Genomic DNA, 18,127 nt, shown 5'->3' on the forward strand with positions numbered 1-18,127 from the left:
CTCTCCATTTCTCTCTGTCCTATCCAACAACAACGACATCAATAATAACTACAACAATAAAATAACAAGGGCAACAAAAGGGAATAAATAAATAAATAAATAAAGAAAGAAAGGTAGATAACTGCAGACCTGCTTCACTACTTGTGAAGCAACCTCCTGCTGGTGGGAGCCAGAGAGGGTCTGGAACCAGGATCCTCACTTGGTCTTTGCTTCAAAGCCATGTGTGTTTAACCTGCTGTGCTACCACCTGGCCCCCTATAACACATATTCTATATATATAGGCTCATGTAGTGGCTAAATTACATAGTAAATATTGTACAGAGGCTATTTAAAAATTAGGACATCTGTTTAACTTAAATGTGAGAAAACATTGGACAGTCATTTTGGGGGCTGACTAAACCACATTCACAGGGTTGGGGAGATAGCATGATGATTATGCAAAAACTTTTGCCTGAGTCACCAAAGGTCCCAGGTTCAATCCCCAACCACAACTAAAAGCAAGAGTTGAGCAGTGCTCTGGTCACAAGTGGTGAAGCAGGTCTGCAGGTGTCTTGTCTTTCTCTCCTCTCTGTCTTCCCCTCCTCTCTTCATTTTTCTCTGTCCTATTCAGCAATGACAACATCAATAACAACAACAACAACTACAACAATAAAAACAAGGGCAACCAAAAGGGAATAAATAAATATTAAAAATCATACTGAGGTTTTGAACTTTGAAAAAATTATGTGGTGAGAAAAGAGATTTATTCTTTGTTGTCAATATCAGTAGTTATTCTTTGTTGTCAATATCAGTAGTTGGAAGTTTGTTCACACTTAAGTTGGAATTAGTTCTCTGAGCTTTTGAAGGCAATATTTAAGTTAGATTGTTGTTAGGATAATCAGATTGACTGCAGCTCCAGTCAAAACTAAGAACAGAGTTGCCAGAAGTAGTTAAATGATACACATCAAGCCTAGGGCTGCTGTTCACTTTTTAAATTCATAGCTCAGCTCTCTCCCAACTCCTCCATTTTTACTGATAGCGTAGTAAGATTTAATATGCACCCAGAAAATACATAAGAAGCTTTTAAAAATATTGTGAACATTATAAGTCATTGGAAAAATTCAGTTTTTTTCCTCTCAGTTGTAAATGCTGTCTAGAAGCTATGAATTGATTATAACTGGGTAACAGACTGGCTTTCTTAGTAAGATACAGTAATATTTTAAAAATTCTATTAAGTGATTTTAGATATCATTAAACATTTATGTGATATACAATGTTTTTAAGAAACAGTCATTTACATTTCATATCTTGGTTTTTGACAACTTGTTGACATTTTTCTTTTTGAAAATGTAGTTATCTTCCTTGAAATTTAGACATCTTTAAAAACCACTTTAAAAATGTGGCATTATTCAGACTGAACATTAAGTGCAAATTGCAATAAGTTAAATTCTAGTGACGTCCTCACTGTCACCAATACAAAATGGGAGTATACAATAGGGCATGATGAGAGCACAAAGGCTTGAATTTGAGTATTTTTGTCATCATGTGTGCAAGAGTAAGTTTAATGTTTCCCTCTTGTGCAGAGAACTAGAATGACTGTGTTTAAAAAAAAAAGTGACCTCTAAAAGAACGTGCCATACCCAGTGGAATGTATGCATTTCTAATTTGTGACCCACCTAATGTTCTGTCTGTGAAGCATGAAACACTTCTGAGTCTTCAACTTTACTTTATTATTATTATTATTAAATATTTTATTTATTCATGAAAAATCATAGAGAGAAAAAGAATCAGACATCACTCAGGTACATGTGCACCTAGGGACTGAACTCAGGACCTTAATGCTTAAATAAGAGTCCAATGCCTTACCCACTGCACCACCTCCCAGACTAACTGAGTCTTCAACTTTAGATCTGAATATTTAAGTTTATATGGTTATGTTTTCAGCAGAGGGACTGTATTCTGTTTTGTGAGAAATATGCAGTCACAGTAATTGATTGGAATATTTTATGTGAAAGTCTTTCTAATGGAGAAATATGGGCATATTAATATCAGATTTCTACTAGAAAAATTATTTCCTCTCTTATTTATGGATTTTTGAAATCTATACTAAATATATTTAAGCTTTGGACCCAAGGCCCTTTTCTCTAAAGTCTAAACTAAGTAAACATTCTTTGTTTTCACTTTGGAAAATGCATAGAAGAAATCCTAAATCATGAAGTTCAAATTGTGTTACCACTTTCTGAACATCAAAGTGTAACCTTTGGCTAAAATAGATTTTGGAGCTTAATTTTCATAAGCATGAACTTTAGGTAGTAATGTGGTTTTTAGGTGAAATGGTATTACTATCTTTTTGTCCCCCCCCCCCCCCTTTGACTTCACTGTTTGCTTTGCAGAGGATAACAGCCGTAAATTTTTTTCTTTAAAATCATGGCATTTTCTTTAAAATCATAGCATTTCATGAAATTTAAGTTCTCGTTTTTTTTTTGTTTGTTTTATTACAGCAAGGTTAATATTTTCTAAAGTATTTTCCCCCCTCTCATCAAAAGGATTATATTTCATAATTTATTCTAGTAATACTATTAGTGAAGGTTGCAGAGTAAACTCAGGGTTTTGTAAGGTCTTGCTTAGGAATGTAGTCCAGGAGTTCATATGTTAGAATATCCCATGAGAAAAACTGGTAGGCAAATTGTGAAAGGTGATCAGGTATTTGGTTGTGAGAAATTGATCATAAAAGTTGTAGTCTGGGGGGTCGGGTGGTGGCGCAGTGGGTTAAGCGCATGTGGCGCAAAGCGCAAGGAGCGGAGTAAGGATCCTGGTTCGAGCCCCCGGTTCCTCACCTGCAGGGGCGTCGCTTCACAGGCTGTGAAGCAGGTCTGCAGGTGTCTATCTTTCTCACCCCCCTCTCTGTCTTCCCCTCCTCTCTCCATTTCTCTCTGTCCTATCCAGCAACGAACAACATCAACAATGGCAATAATAATAACCACAACGAGGCTACAACAACAAGGGCAACAAAAGGGGGAAAAATGGCCTCTAGGAGCGGTGGATTCATGGTGCCGGCACCAAGCCCAGCAATAACCCTGGAGGAAAAGAAAAAAAAAGTTGTAGTCTGATGGCACCAGGAGAGAACAGCTGTGATGATTTGATCTGTTGTCCCTTTTTCTTGTAACCTGGTGGGTAGAAGTGGGTATATGGCCAGGACACCAGTTGGAGCATCAACCAGCACTTAGGGGTTATTTTCAGGTTGTAGTGTTAAGTTTGACATATTTGAAAATACTAGTTTACTTTTTTCCCTTATCATACTTCTGTTTCTCCTAAGTGACTGTTTTGTCTTCTTTGCTCGTTCTTCATTTTTTGCCTTTCTTGCTTCTAATTGTGTGTAGGGTAGGGGGGGAGGAGTTGTGGGGAGTAGAAGGGGAGGATAGGACTCTCATTGGTTTTCTTCTCTATTCTGTCCATTGGTGAGCACATTCAGACAACTTTATAATTTTATCTTCAGGTTGGACCTCTCCCACATAAAAGTTTGCCCTCTCAAAATCTTAACTGAGGTTATCAGGAGGACTCTTTTTTTTTTTTCTTCCCCTCCAGGAATCCACTGCTCCTGGTGGCCATTTTTGGCATTTTATTGGATAGGACAGAAAGAGATTGAGAAGGGAGGGGAAGATAGAGAGGGAGAGAGAAAGATAGACACACCTGCAGACCAGTTTCACCACTTGTGAAGCCACCCTCTGCAGGTGAGGAGCCAGGGACTCAAACAAGGATCCTTGTGTGGGAACTATAACACTGGTGAGCCATTGCCTGAACCCCTTCTCCACTGCCCAGCCACCTATGAATAGACTTTTTCCAAGATAATCTTATCCAGTAGTGATCTGATCGGAATCCTTGAAAACTGTTCTGTCATCCCTTTCAGTGCCTGGCAACAACATTCTTGCTCATCACAGTCTTTGGATTCTTCCTTGATTCCTCTTTTTTCTCATCCTTGCTCTTAATACTCCATCGGAATATACTGAACTAGTCCAGAATTTGTCATTAGTTTTCATCTTCACCTTTACTATTTTGGGGCCACATTGCCGTGGCCTGTCACTTCTTTTGCTACAATTACTCTAATAATATGTCAGTCTCAGTTCATGAGTTATGACGATGTCCTATAGTAATATAAAATCATAGTCAGAAGAAACTGCTTAAATGATAGTTTTTTTCTTTTTCATCTTTCTGCTATTCACTGTTAAACCATGAGGAGTTCACTGCTGTAGTTGTTTTACTATAAGCATTTGACTCGATCCATTCAAAATGCAGACTTGTATCTCCACACTTGTCTCATATAGTTAAGAGAACCCAAATCATGATTATAATGACTTTTACAAAGAATCACAGCTAGAAAGCAAACACTATCTGAGGTAGTTTGTAATTTCCAAAACATTTTCATCCTGTGCATGTAAGCCATAATGGCTTATGGTTGATTTATTTGTGTTTATTTTGTTGCCAATTGTATGGTATCAAATCTCTCAGGCACCTCTCTGGCTCTTATTAAAACATTTTTTATTGATTTTTTTTTTTAAAAGGAACTGTCTTAATAACTTTTCTGTAAATCTAAAACTACCTTTATTATTAAAGATTATTTATTATACTTTAGCCTTAATGGTCTTTTTGGTATTTTTTTAAGGGAGTTTCTTTACTAGAGGCAATTTTGAGGGGACAGATGGCAGTGCTCTGGACACATTTTTAAAAATTATTTATTTTATTTATTTATTTATTCCCTTTTGTTGCCCTTGTTGTTGTATTGTTGTAGTTATTATTGTTGTTGTCGTTGTTGGATAGGACAGAGAGAAATAGAGAGAGGAGGGGAAGACAGAGAGGAGGAGAGAAAGATAGACACCTGCAGACCTGCTTCACCGCCTGTGAAGCGACTCCCCTGCAGGTGGGGAGCCGGGGTTCGAACCGGGATCCTTATGCCGGTCCTTGTGCTTTGCGCCACCTGCGCTTAACCCGCTGCGCTACAGCCTGACTCCCATCTGGACACATTTTTAATTAAGGGGGGAGGAAGTAGCTACAGGCATTTAGTGAGAGATCAGGAATAATATTAAACATCCTACAGTGCCTTAGACGAGTATTAAAATCATTCCTCCCTGAGAATTATTTACCCTACATGTTAATGATGCTGAGAAACTCTAGTGCTTTTAAATATAGAGTCTCTTCTTTGTTTTCTTGATCAGCCTTGTATCTTGTTCAATTCATTAGTTTTCTGCATAGGATTTAATCATCAGCATCTATTTTTTAGCTTTTTAATCAGCGCTTAATCATAAGCACTCTGTTTATATGTTTCTCACTAGGAAATATTCACTACATCTCCCATAAAGATTTGCTGGTAGTTTGTTTTATATTCCTAGCCTTCCTGATTTTCCTACTATCCCTAATACATAGTAGATGCCCAGTAAATAATCATAGTAGGACTCATACTTGATGAAAGGAGTGAATAGAACATACAGATAATATATTTATGCTGAAGAATTCAGATAGTACAGACAAGTGAAAATGTAGAGTAAGCATCCTCCAAGCTGCCTAATCTCCCGAAATAATGGCTAACACTTTCTTTTTTATTGGTCCAGAATTTTTAAGTTCATTTTTAAGCACTTTGTTTGCATGCATAAAATTTATCTCCTCTCTCTCTAAAACATAAATGAGATTAGTTTAGTTTTTCATTTAATTTCTCCGGAAAGTTTTATGTATCAACAAACAGAGTGTTGTCATTTTGTTGTTGTTGTTGTTGGTTGCATAACATTTACATGTAGAATTAAGCAAAAATATTTTAACTATTTGCAGTAGAACCTGCTGTGATATTTTATTGTAAAATGGGTAATTGTCTCCTAAAAAAAGGAGGGGGGGACAAATGCTTAATTAGCATCTTTTAAAAGGGCATTTAATTATATATATTTTATTTATAGTTGTAAATGCCTTAGGATTTGCCTTTCAGAATATCTGATTCCACATAGCTATCAGGGCCTGTTAGTATATTCTCAATACCTACAGGCTGAGACAAATTTAAGTTTTAACTTGCTTTAATAAAAGTATTCAATCATTAGATAATATTCCAATTTCCCTGAGTATTAGAACTGTTAAACAAATGTAGATATAGTTTTGTAGCAAAAATTGTTTTTTTCATTTTGTTTAATTTATAATTATTTAATTTCCTATTTCTTTTTTATCTTAAGCAGAAGGCATGATAGCTAATGAACAATTTAAGATGTCCAACTTGAACATGATTCACTATCAATTAGGCTTCTAATTGCTTTGAGCATATCAGTTCTCCCCCCCCCACACCCATAATGAAATGACTAATGGGGCAAAGTTGGCAGTAACTGAGTTAAGATATTGTAAATTAATATTGCCATACTAATTTTCAAACTGGCTGTTAAATCAGCCCTCCAGTCTGCTGTTTCTTTCACCTTTGGTCACATTCACATTTTGCGAATATTCATACAAGAGTCACTGTGCCAAGGGTACAGAGCTGTCTCCTGTGTAGTCCCAGTGCTAGGAGATCTTTGTGGAGCTGGACTGTGTATGTTTGACTCACAAGGTGAATTTGTTGGCATTTAGGAGGACAGTTGGTCTGAAAATAATTGTCATACTCCCCTGCCGGGACTTAACCCAGTGGATGGCCCATTTTCCTACCTGTTATAGAAGCTCTTTTTCAGATGTCCTCTTTTCCTTCCTACTCACCAGCTGACTCTCAGGCAGTACCTACTGCCTTGCTACTTTGATTAGGCTTTCTTAGGATGTGAGCTTGGGTGATTTAGTTTTGTGGTTGTATGTATTTTATAATCTAGAAGGGTTACCATTGTTAAATGCTGACTGGAGGAAACAGACACTCTAAACACTGATTGTTGGCAGCAGTGGTGATAAAACACTGAAGTAATTGGTGAGATTTGGGAAAAGTTCTGTTCAGCATCAGGCTTTCCTTTTGTAAACTGCCTTTTTTTGCCTGTGCTGTTTAAGAAATGACCTAGGTATCAAACTTGAGAGCATAATTATTTTAATATCTTTAAATAGTTATGTAGTGTTAAATGAAACAACAAACCCTTATATAGGTAGTGAGCACAATTAGTTTTTAAAGAATTTAATTCTAGAATGCATTTTGAAATGAGATTATAAATTGTCATAGGAGGTCATAATACTACTGTTTTTTTTTTGGTTGCTATTCTACATTAGTTATTAGAAACTTTAAAAAATGTTACTTATTTTTGGGTAAAGACAGAAATTGAGAGGGAAGGGGGGAGATAATGAGAAAGAGAAACTTGCAGCACTGTTTCATCCCTTGTGAAACTCCTGCAGGTGGAGGGAGAGCAGGGGCTTGAACCAGGGTCTTTGTGTGCTGTGACATGTGCACTCAATCCGATGTATCACCCAGCCTCTTGTTAGAAATTCCTTATACTCAGGATACTGTAATAATATTAACTTTGAGCTTTTGGGCATTTAATTTGATATATATATATATATATATGTATGTATATACAATATATATATATATATATATATATATATATATATGCAAGCATTAATGGGGTGTTTACCATTTACTTTTTGAGACAAATTAAGAGTGTTGTTACATAACTGGAAAACAAAAAAAAAGGGGGGGGAACTTACATTTAATTATATTACAATAGATGGAAAAAACTTTATTGAACTAGAAGCTCTAAATCAGACTTTAAGAAAAAATTTATACTGCTTGTTGCCTTTCACAAAAGTAATGATTCTTTTTTAAAATTCCTTTTCAGGTTCCTGAGAGTTAAGCTATGGGGAGACATTTGACTTTGCTTCTGCTTCTGCTCCTTCTACTCCAACAGTTTGGAGACAGTGGTGGAAGCCAAACACTTGAACAGATTCCTATGCAGTTCACACATGCCCAGTACAATGTCACCGTGCATGAAAACTCTGCAGCTAAAACCTATGTTGGACACCCTATAAAGATGGGTATTTACCTTACAAACCCACTGTGGGAATTAAGGTACAAAATTGTCTCAGGAGACAATGAAAACCTGTTTAAAGCTGAAGAGTATGTTTTTGGAGACTTTTGCTTTCTAAGAATAAGGACCAAAGGAGGAAACACAGCTATCCTTAATAGAGAAGTGAAAGACCATTACACATTGATAGTCAAAGCAGTTGAAAAAAATACTAATGCTGAAGCACGAACAAAAGTCAGGGTACAAGTGCTGGATACAAATGACTTGAGACCATTATTCTCACCCACATCCTACAGTGTTTTTTTACCTGAAAATACAGCCATCAGGACCAGTATCGCAAGAGTCAGTGCCACAGATGCAGACATAGGAACCAATGGAGAATTTTACTACAGTTTTAAAGACCGAACAGACATGTTTGCTATCCACCCAACCAGTGGTGCAGTAGTTTTAACTGGTAGACTTGATTACACAGAGACCAAGCTTTATGAGATGGAGATTCTTGCTGTGGACCGTGGAATGAAATTATATGGTAACAGTGGTATCAGTAGCATGGCAAAGCTGACAGTCCATGTAGAGCAAGCCAACGAATGTGCTCCTGTGATAACAGCAGTGACATTGTCACCATCAGAATTGGACAAAGACCCAACCTATGCAATTGTAAGTGTGGATGACTGTGATCAAGGTGCCAATGGGGAGATCGCTTCTTTAAGCATTGTGGCAGGTGACTTCCTTCAGCAGTTTAGAACAGTGAGATCCTCTCCAGGAAGTAAAGAATACAAAATCAAGGCAATCAATGGCATTGATTGGGATAATCATCCATTTGGCTACAATTTGACATTGCAGGCTAAAGATAAAGGAGTTCCTCCCCAGTTCTCTTCTGTAAAAGTAATTCATGTGTCCTCTCCACAGTTCAAAGCTGGGCCGGTCAAATTTGAAAGGGATGTTTATAGAGCAGAAATAAGTGAATTTGCTCCTTCTGACACACCTGTGGTCATGGTAAAAGCGACACCCACTCACTCTCATTTGAGGTATGTTTTTAAAAGTACACCTGGCAGAGCTAAATTTAGTATAAATCACAACACTGGTCTTATTTCCATTTTGGAACCAATTAAAAGACAGCAAGCATCCCATTATGAACTTGAAGTAACAACAAGTGACAGAAAAGCCTCAACCAAAGTCATAGTTAAAGTCTTGAGTGCAAATAGCAATCCCCCTGAATTTTCCCAGACAGCATACAAAGCATCTTTTGATGAGAATGTGCCTATCGGTACTACAGTCATGAGTGTGAGTGCCATAGACCCTGATGAAGGTGAGAATGGGTACGTGACTTACAGTATTGCCAATTTAAATCGTGTGCCATTTGTGATTAACCATTTCACTGGTGCTGTGAGTACTTCAGAAAACTTGGACTATGAGCTAATGCCTCGAGTCTACATGCTTAAGATTCGAGCATCAGACTGGGGCTTGCCGTACCGCCGGGAAGTTGAAGTCCACGCTACAGTTACTCTCAATAACTTGAATGACAACACACCCTTGTTTGAGAAAATAAACTGCGAAGGAACAATTCCCAGGGATCTAGATGTGGGAGAGCAAATCACTACTGTTTCTGCCATTGATGCGGATGAACTTCAGTTGGTACACTATCAGATTGAAGCTGGAAATGAACTGGATTTGTTTAGTTTAAACCCCAACTCTGGGGTATTGTCTTTAAAACGGTCACTAATGGATGGCTTAGGTGCAAAGGTATCTTTTCACAGTCTGAGAATTACAGCTACAGATGGAGAAAATTTTGCCACACCATTGTATATTAACATCACTGTGGCAGCCACTCGCAAGGCAATACATTTGCAATGTGAAGAGACTGGAGTTGCCAAAATGCTGGCAGAGAAACTCTTACAGGCAAATAAATTACACAACCAGGGAGAAGCTGACGATAGTTTCTTTGGTTCTCACTCTCTCAACGCTCACGCACCACAGTTTAGCAGTACTCTTCCAACTGGTATTGAGGTAAAGGAAAACTATCCTGTGGGTTCCAGCATAATTTTCATGAATGCTACTGACCTTGACACTGGTTTCAATGGAAAATTGGTCTATGCCATTTCTGGAGGAAATGAGGATAGTTGCTTCATTATTGACATAGACACAGGAATGCTAAAGATCTTATCTCCACTTGACCGTGAAACAACAGACAAATATACCCTGAACATTACAGTATATGACCTTGGTATACCACAGAAAGCTGCTTGGTATCTTCTTAATGTCAGAGTTCTGGATGCCAATGATAATGCACCTGAGTTTTTACAGGAGAGCTATTTTGTTGAAGTGAATGAAGACAAGGAGATAAATAGTGAAATCATCCAGGTTGAAGCCACGGACAAAGATCTAGGACCAAATGGACACGTGACATACTCTATTGTTACAGACACAGATAAGTTTTCAATTGACAGTATAACCGGTGTCGTTAAAATTCTGTACCCTTTGGATCGTGAAATACAGCATGTGTATTACTTAAAGATTGAAGCTAGGGATCAAGCCAAAGAAGAACCTCAGCTGTTCTCTACTGTACTTTTGAAAGTGTCATTAGAGGATGTTAATGACAACCCACCTAAGTTCATTCCACCTAATTATCGTGTGAAAGTTCGAGAGGACCTTCCTGAAGGAACCATAATCATGTGGTTAGAGGCTTATGATCCAGATTTAGGTCAGTCTAGTCAAGTAAGATACAGTCTCATAGACCATGGAGAAGGAAACTTTGATGTGGATAAACTCAGTGGAGCAGTTAGAATTGTACAACAGTTGGACTTTGAGAAGAAGCAAGTATATAATCTCACTGTGAGGGCCAAAGACAAAGGGAAGCCACTTTCTCTGTCTTCCACTTGCTATGTGGAAGTTGAAGTGATTGACGTGAATGAAAACTTATACCCACCAGTGTTTTCCAGCTTTGTGGAGAAGGGTGTAGTGAAGGAAGATGTCCCAATTGGCTCCTCAGTCATGACAGTATCAGCTTATGATGAGGACACGGGAAGAGATGGGGAGATCCGGTATTCCATTAGAGATGGTTCTGGTGTTGGTGTTTTCAAAATAGATGAAGAAACAGGTAAATATGTTCTTGTTGATCTCTTCCTCTTCCCGTTTTTTTAAATTTTCACTAAAGTAACTATCTGCCCTGTACTAGTTCCTTCACAGTTCCCATTGTATGTGCATGCTTTCTTATGGTGTCTTTATGACAGGAAGATGGAACCTAAGGAAACCAAAATGACTTGCATAAAATGAGTAAAAACTAAGAAAAATTCAAATCATAACTTATGATGCTGATCTCTAAATGCGTACTTTTTACTAGAAACCTTGTGGTTTCGCAATGAACATGCCATTTGGAGATTATTACATACCTGCAGAATTATGCAGTGAAGAGGAAACTATACAGAAATTTTTGTATGACCTGCTTTACTTAGTACCTCCTCCAGGTTTTAAGAGTCAGAAGACAGCAAAATACTGAATTGAGAAGACTGGATTTAGAAAAAGTGCCTATAATATAGAACTGACTTACTACTATATACCATTCATCTAAAATATTCATAGTAGTAGAAGACAAGAGAAAATAGCATAGCCAGTAGCAGATTGTAATCACTCATTTTAATTGAGACAAATATACTTTGCCAAAGTAAACTAGAATTTTCAGTTACATTGTCAATATAGAAAAAGACCCAAAACTCAGTAGTCAAAGCTGAAAGAAATCATGATGTTTTTTTTTTAATTTCTAAGGTCAGTTTTTTTCAGCTCCCCCCCCCCCCCTTCCAAAGTAGAACTTGAAAGACTAAATTGAGACAGAAATTAACCACATTCTTTATTTACATGTCTGTGCTGATTTAAAATTATGTGAGTACTTCTTTTTTTGAACTTACTTTTCTTTTTTTTGGCTCCAAGGTTATTGCTGGGGCTCTATCCATGCCAGCACTAAGAATCAACTGCTCCTGGTGGCTGCTTTTTCCATTGTTTTGGATAGGACAAAGAAAAATTGAGAGAGGAGGGGGAGATAGGTAGAGAGAAAGATAAACACCTGCAGACTGGCTTCACCGCTTGTGGTGCCATCCCACTGCAGGTGGGGAGCCGGGGGCTCAAACCTGGATCCTTGCACTTTGTACTGTGTGTAGGTACATGGATTTTCCATTACCCATTCCCCTTTTTTGGACTCTTCTTTCAGATGAAAATAGTGTTTTTATTGTTTTTTCAAAGGTCGATTTAGAAATTAGTATTTTGTGGCTATAAATTAAGGGGGACTAGTAAATTCTTACTAACAAATAGAAAAAAAAAAAAGAAAATCAGCTGAGCAAGGTAACGTACTAAAATATAGTTTTCTAAGTTCAATAAGTGTCATATTTTTCTAATGGTAACATAGTTGGAGGTAGGAGATTAATACATTATGGGTAACTAGTTTGGTAAGTGTCTAAGAAACTGTTAATGCATTTGTGTAAATATTTAGATTTAAATGTGAGAAGAAAGTTGGAAATTTGTAGTCCATTTGTCCTGTAGCCCATGCTTTACATAAGAAAAGTGTACAGCACAGGAGATACATGTTTGCATGAATTATATTTGAAATCAAATAAAAATAATTTAGTAATATTTACACACTGGCCTGGTTTACATTACATATTTTTCTGGCAGTAGAAATACCAGCTTAAGTTATTTTAGAGACTCCCAGTAAGGAGCTATCATAATGTACAATTTCTTTTTGAAAAATCAAGTACAGAAGAACTGTAATTGGATATTGTAAAATTTGTGTTTGGGATTTGCCTAATCTCTTGGGTAGGTTGGAAATGTAAAAAGGTACCTGCCTAACCAGTGAAAAAAAAGTTAAGAGAGTTTAGGAACTCTAGTATGGTCCTCATATGAAATAACCTAAAATTCTGCATGCACTGGGGTTAGGTCAGGTTTACTCGTACCTTTCTAGAACTTGATTGTCTGCTCATTGTCTCTTTCTGCTGGGCTCTCCTGTTCCTTTCTATCCATACATTTAACACTGTGCTCTAATTAGTAAAGGCCTGCACAAGGCTGCTTTGACTCTGATGACAGGAACTTCTTGCCCACTTAACTGGTTGCTTCTTTCTTTCATTTGACTTTACAGTTTAGCTAATGAGTAATATAGAAAAAAATTTTCTTATTTTTTTCTGTTTTATTGTTGTGAGAACTGAATGTCATTTGTTAGCTTTTCATAAAACAGGGCATTTGTATAGTATCTGAGTTTTGTTCTTACTATTTTAAAGATCCACCCTTTAAAATATACTTATTTTATGAGAGAAAGAGACTAGAGCACCACTTTTCACCTTTGTGGTGCTGGAAATAACCTTGAGACTTCTTGCATGCATGAGATGTGCTCTACCCATAGAGCTACTCTCCCACCCTCCTTGTTTTTAAATTCAAATTTGAAACATCTCTAAAAAGTTGGTTTTTCATCAATACAAAGTCTGTGGACTACTATAACATACAGGCAAATGTACAAGGAAGTAACATATAATTGCGGTGTGAGGTGACAGTTACTTGACTTTTCTGATACTCTGTCACAAAAAGTGCTTTTTCCTGGAGAGGCTGCTGGGTATTAGTCACCTGTTGTGACAAATCCCTGTTCATGTGATTGCTATTCTTTTGAGGTATGGAAGAGTGGTGTTACATGAGCAGTTATTTGGAAACTTGGTCTTACTTAGAAAGCTGACCTCCTGTGGTCTAATTAAGCTTCTTTTTCCCTTAATATCTACAGTGAGAATTGTAAAGCACTCTTAATTGGAATGTTAGTGGAGTAAGTATCTGGAAATGTGTGCTTTAATACATAAGCTGGTTTCTATTTACCTGACTTTGCTTCTCAACATTGTCACTTCAAATGGCTTCTTGGTTGCTTTGTTATCAGTTCAAAGTTGAGTAGAATTGAATCTTGAGTGTCCTTCCACCCCCCCAGTAAATTTGTGGAGTGAAATCAGTTTTGGGTAACTTGAGCATCAATAGAAAGATACAGCATTTTAGTTAATTTAAAAACTGAAGTAATGGCTAGAAAAGTGGTTGATTTTTTTTTTTTTTTTTTACTTACTGCATGTATGAGTGTGTGTGTAAATACCTAGAGGTCATGCACATGATTTCACCACTCCTAAACTGATTTCTTTTTCTTCTGTTCATATAGTCAGGAAGAGACACCACAGCACCAGTTAGTGTCCTGACAGGACTTGTGCCCCAGCTGAACGCATGGCAAGGCACTGGGCCTAACCAGCGAGCTATCTCTTTAGGCATCTTAAATGGTATACACAATGTAATGGTTTGCTTTAAAAAAAAAAAGTATGCCTTGGGAGAGGGCAGCATAATGGTTATGCAAATAGACTCTCATGCCCAAGGCTACAAGGTCCCAGGTTCAATCCCCCCCACCATAAGATAGAGCTGAGCACTGCTGTGGTTGAAAAAAGAGTAACATGCCTTTTCAGTTTAGAGTGTGTGTGTGTGTGTGTGTGTGTGTGTGTGTGTGTGTGTGTGTGTGTGTGTGTGTGTGTGTGTGTGAGTACTGTGCAATCTAGAAGAAAAGAGAAAAATGTTTTCCCCCTTTTGACACTATTTATTTGGGGAAACCATGTTTTTCATTATGATAAAAGCAAATTACACTTATTAGTGCTGTTACTCTTACAACCCCAATCATGGTTTTAGGATTGAAATTTATGTTTTGATGAAAGGGCTTAGACTAAGTTAATATGAAAAAGCAGCTGTTACAACAAGATAAATCATTCATGAAATCGGGAAAGAGAAATAAGTATTGCATTTTTCTCAAGAGAATCTGACTAGTTATCATTATGGGGGAGTATGCCTGCACTGTGCTTTTGGAGACTGGCTACTGCCCTTCCTCAATTAAGCAGACCGAGGATGGACAGGTTTGGTTAGTAGGAACAGAGGGAATTCCAACTTAGGTTAACCTACTGTTGACCTCATGGAGAAGGAAGATGTTTCTGGGGTTTCTATTTGGTTGGGCAGACTTCTGGATATTTTAATTATTCACTGAAGTTTTAAAAGCACCTCCCAACTTTTAAGTGATATATTCTACATGGAAAGAGGCATCTTTGTCTTCCCTAGAGCCTTTTTGTTCATGACAGGAAATAGAACTTAGGATATTAATGGACTGAAGTGTCATGGTAAAAAAAAAAAGTGTCTTAAAAGTGGCTAAAAACATTAGAAGTGTGGTCTACTGTGGGACCAATTACCTCTATTGGAGATGAGTTTCCAATTCCTGGCAACAGGAATTTAAATAGATACTAGTGGGAGGCCCTGTTAGGGAGTTAAAGAAATTTGCTGCTGAAAGGGCTTTTGTGTTGCTGTCTCCTCTCTTAAGTGGCAGCAGCTGCTGTACTGTTCTTTTTGTTCTCCTCCTAGGGAAGTTGAGGAGAGAAGAAACTTATTTCCTAGCCACCATAAGATAGAAAATTGGACTTTGGCAGAGATCATTTTAACTCACAGAAACTCCACTCAATGTGCTTTGTCCTTTTGTAGCCCGTTTCAGCCTATATGCCATCTGCGGTTCTCTTCTTTGGCTCAACTCTGATCTCTCTTGTACCCTTCCTCCACTACTGGCCTGGTTAATTTGCCCTCACTCGGAATTTCCCGGTTTCTAGCGGCTGCTTTGCAGAGAGAAATTCAGGAGATGTTGAGATGTTGTCACGCCGCCATCTTGGCCATCCCCCAACCCACGCAGAGACCATTTTATGATGATGTGCTGTTGCTGTCTTTGTAGGCCTGTGCGCATGCATTCCTGCTCATATTGTGATTTTTCAATAATACAGGACATGGGGGAAGGATCCTACTTTATAAAGCAGGAACATTGTAAATTGCAAATGGGATCCAATGGGAAATCCTAAGGAAATTCTATTTTGTCTGAAGAGAAAACAATTACTTTTTCTATAGTTATGTGTATGGTATTAAACAAACGGATGGCTTCCACCTCAGTCCCTGAGTAAATACAGGTGGTTGGGATATAAACTCTTGTAGACTGTAGTTCTAGTCAGTATTATGTTGTCAAGCAGAAAGTAGTGAAACAGCACTGCCCTTGTATAGTATGATCCCAAAATGATGTTGAAAGCCTGGAACCTGGAGAGAATGGGGTTAAGTCAACTTAAATTATGGTTACTATGGCCACATGCTTTCAATGGTCATAATATTAATAATAGTGACTATAATAATAAGCCACAGCTGAGCAACACAGCTCAATGTTGACTTTATACTCTGTGTTTAAATTTATTTAATCTTTACAAGGGCCAGATAAAGTTATCCCTTTATTATAAAGAATTATTCACAGGTTAAGTATTGTTTGCCCTAGACCAGTTGGGTAGAAAGTGGTAGAACTAGCAAGCAAAGATTACATTTTACTTCCTCATTCTTTCAAGAATCATATTTAGAGGGTATAAGCTTTGAAAGCCATTTGTTCATTTGGATTCTGGGCTATTCTGAGTTGAGCTGGACTAGAGACTTGAATCCTAGGGTTGACGTCTTAAATCTAAACTTACTCCATTTGTTTCTTTGAATGACATATTACTATTTAGCAGAATAGGGTCTTAGAATTATACAGTGATGTTATTTAAACAGTTTTATGATTATTTCAGTGAAGTGATTAATAGGTTGAAAATGGTCAGTGTAGATAGTAGGTCAACTTTACTTAACCTGTATTTATTTGCAAGTGCAAAAATGATATTTTTATAAATAAAATAGATGCCTGATGTCCTGTACAGGATTCTGTTTGGAGGTTTGTCTCCAAACAGATGGTTTTTGGGGACTCAACAAACTTTCAAAACTCACTTTAACCCCCGGGCAGCTGAAATTAATTCAATCTTCACTTCCTCTTTGGATCAAGGTACTTATTAAAGTACTTAAAGTATTGTTCTTGGTGCCTTGGCCTCAGCAGCTGCCCTCACCAGCCATCTGGTATGTGGCATGAAACCCCAAGTGAACTGTTTTCCTTCCCAGCCCTCTTGCCAGAGAACCATTGTCACTTTGGTGCAATACACCAACTCTAGTCCGAGTTCTGCTTAGTGTTTTTCCCTTCTGAAGAAGACACACATTTCTAATAAGTTGTTTTGATAAACTGGATTTTTATTTAAACAGGATTTTTTTTTAATTGCACTTGGGATTTAAGAAACTTTGGTTTTGTAAATATTCCCTTACTCAGCACAAGAAACAATGAACAAATCATACATGTTAAAACTTTACTGTTTACTTTAAAAGGAACATTGACTAAATATATATATATGTAGGGGAAGATGAAATTAATGTATATGTGGCAGACTCTTGATATGTGCTTTATAAATATTAATAATTCATCACTTCTATTCAGCATATTTTCTTTTTCTCTTTCACTTTCCTTCTCCTATTTTTACTTCTTCCAACTCTATGGAAGTTAGGCTTTATAAATTACTATTTTGAAATTTTTAATGTAGTGATAGCTTTTTTTTTTTTTAATAAGCTCAAGACATTTTGTTAGTTGAAAATAGCTTTCTAGAAAATGACTAAATAAGAATTAATTTTAACATTTTAATGCAATCCCACCATGCATTCTTAGTTGAAAGATTCTCTAAAATCCATCGTTGGTACAAGTTTGTTTTTAACTCATTAATTAATCACTGTCTATTTACTCTTCAAGCTGCTTGACACTAAACTGTCTGAGATATTCATTGATGTTCACATTTTGATAAGCCCCCCAAATATTTGACATAATGTTTGTTTATTCATTGCTTACTTAAAGGTAGATTTAAAATACAGAACAAGTAGCTTTTTAAAAAGGCATATATGTATGTTTTAATTTAATTCATGTGCTATTTACTTATACTCAAACTTTATTTTTTTAAATAACTTAAAAACTTTATTATTTATTTTTACCTTTTGTTGCCCTTGTTTTATTGTTGTTGTAGTTACTGTTGTTGATGTCTTCGTTGTTGGATAGGACAGAGAGAAATGGTGAGAGGAGGGGAAGACAGAGAGAAGGATACCTGCAGACCTGCTTCATCGTTTGTGAAGCAATTCCCCAACAGGCGGGGAGCTGGTGGCTCGAACTGGGATCCTTATGCCGGTCCTTGTGCTTCGTGCCACGTGCGCTTAACCCACTGTGCTACCGCCTGACCCCCAATATATGCAAACATTTTAAAGCTGGGTGGAGCTGAAAGTTATTGACCAGACACTTGGCT

At 37.2% G+C, this 18,127-nt stretch overlaps 1 protein-coding gene across 6 annotated transcripts in view; it reads left to right on the top strand.

The window, feature by feature from the left end:
* Positions 1–18,127, top strand: part of FAT1 (FAT atypical cadherin 1) — a 135,654-nt gene that overhangs the window by 10,368 nt on the left and 107,159 nt on the right. For all 6 annotated transcript variants that reach the window (XR_009547664.1, XR_009547665.1, XM_060183644.1 and 3 more), the window contains exon 2: positions 7,749–11,031. Coding sequence is in view for 4 of the 6 variants with exons in the window: in XM_060183644.1 (XP_060039627.1) it covers positions 7,767–11,031 (3,265 nt within the window). In the remaining 2 variants the exon portion in view is untranslated. The remainder of the gene's footprint in view (positions 1–7,748; positions 11,032–18,127) is intronic.

Source organism: Erinaceus europaeus, chromosome 2 (genome assembly GCF_950295315.1).
Source record: "Erinaceus europaeus chromosome 2, mEriEur2.1, whole genome shotgun sequence".
Lineage (NCBI taxonomy): Eukaryota > Metazoa > Chordata > Mammalia > Eulipotyphla > Erinaceidae > Erinaceus > Erinaceus europaeus.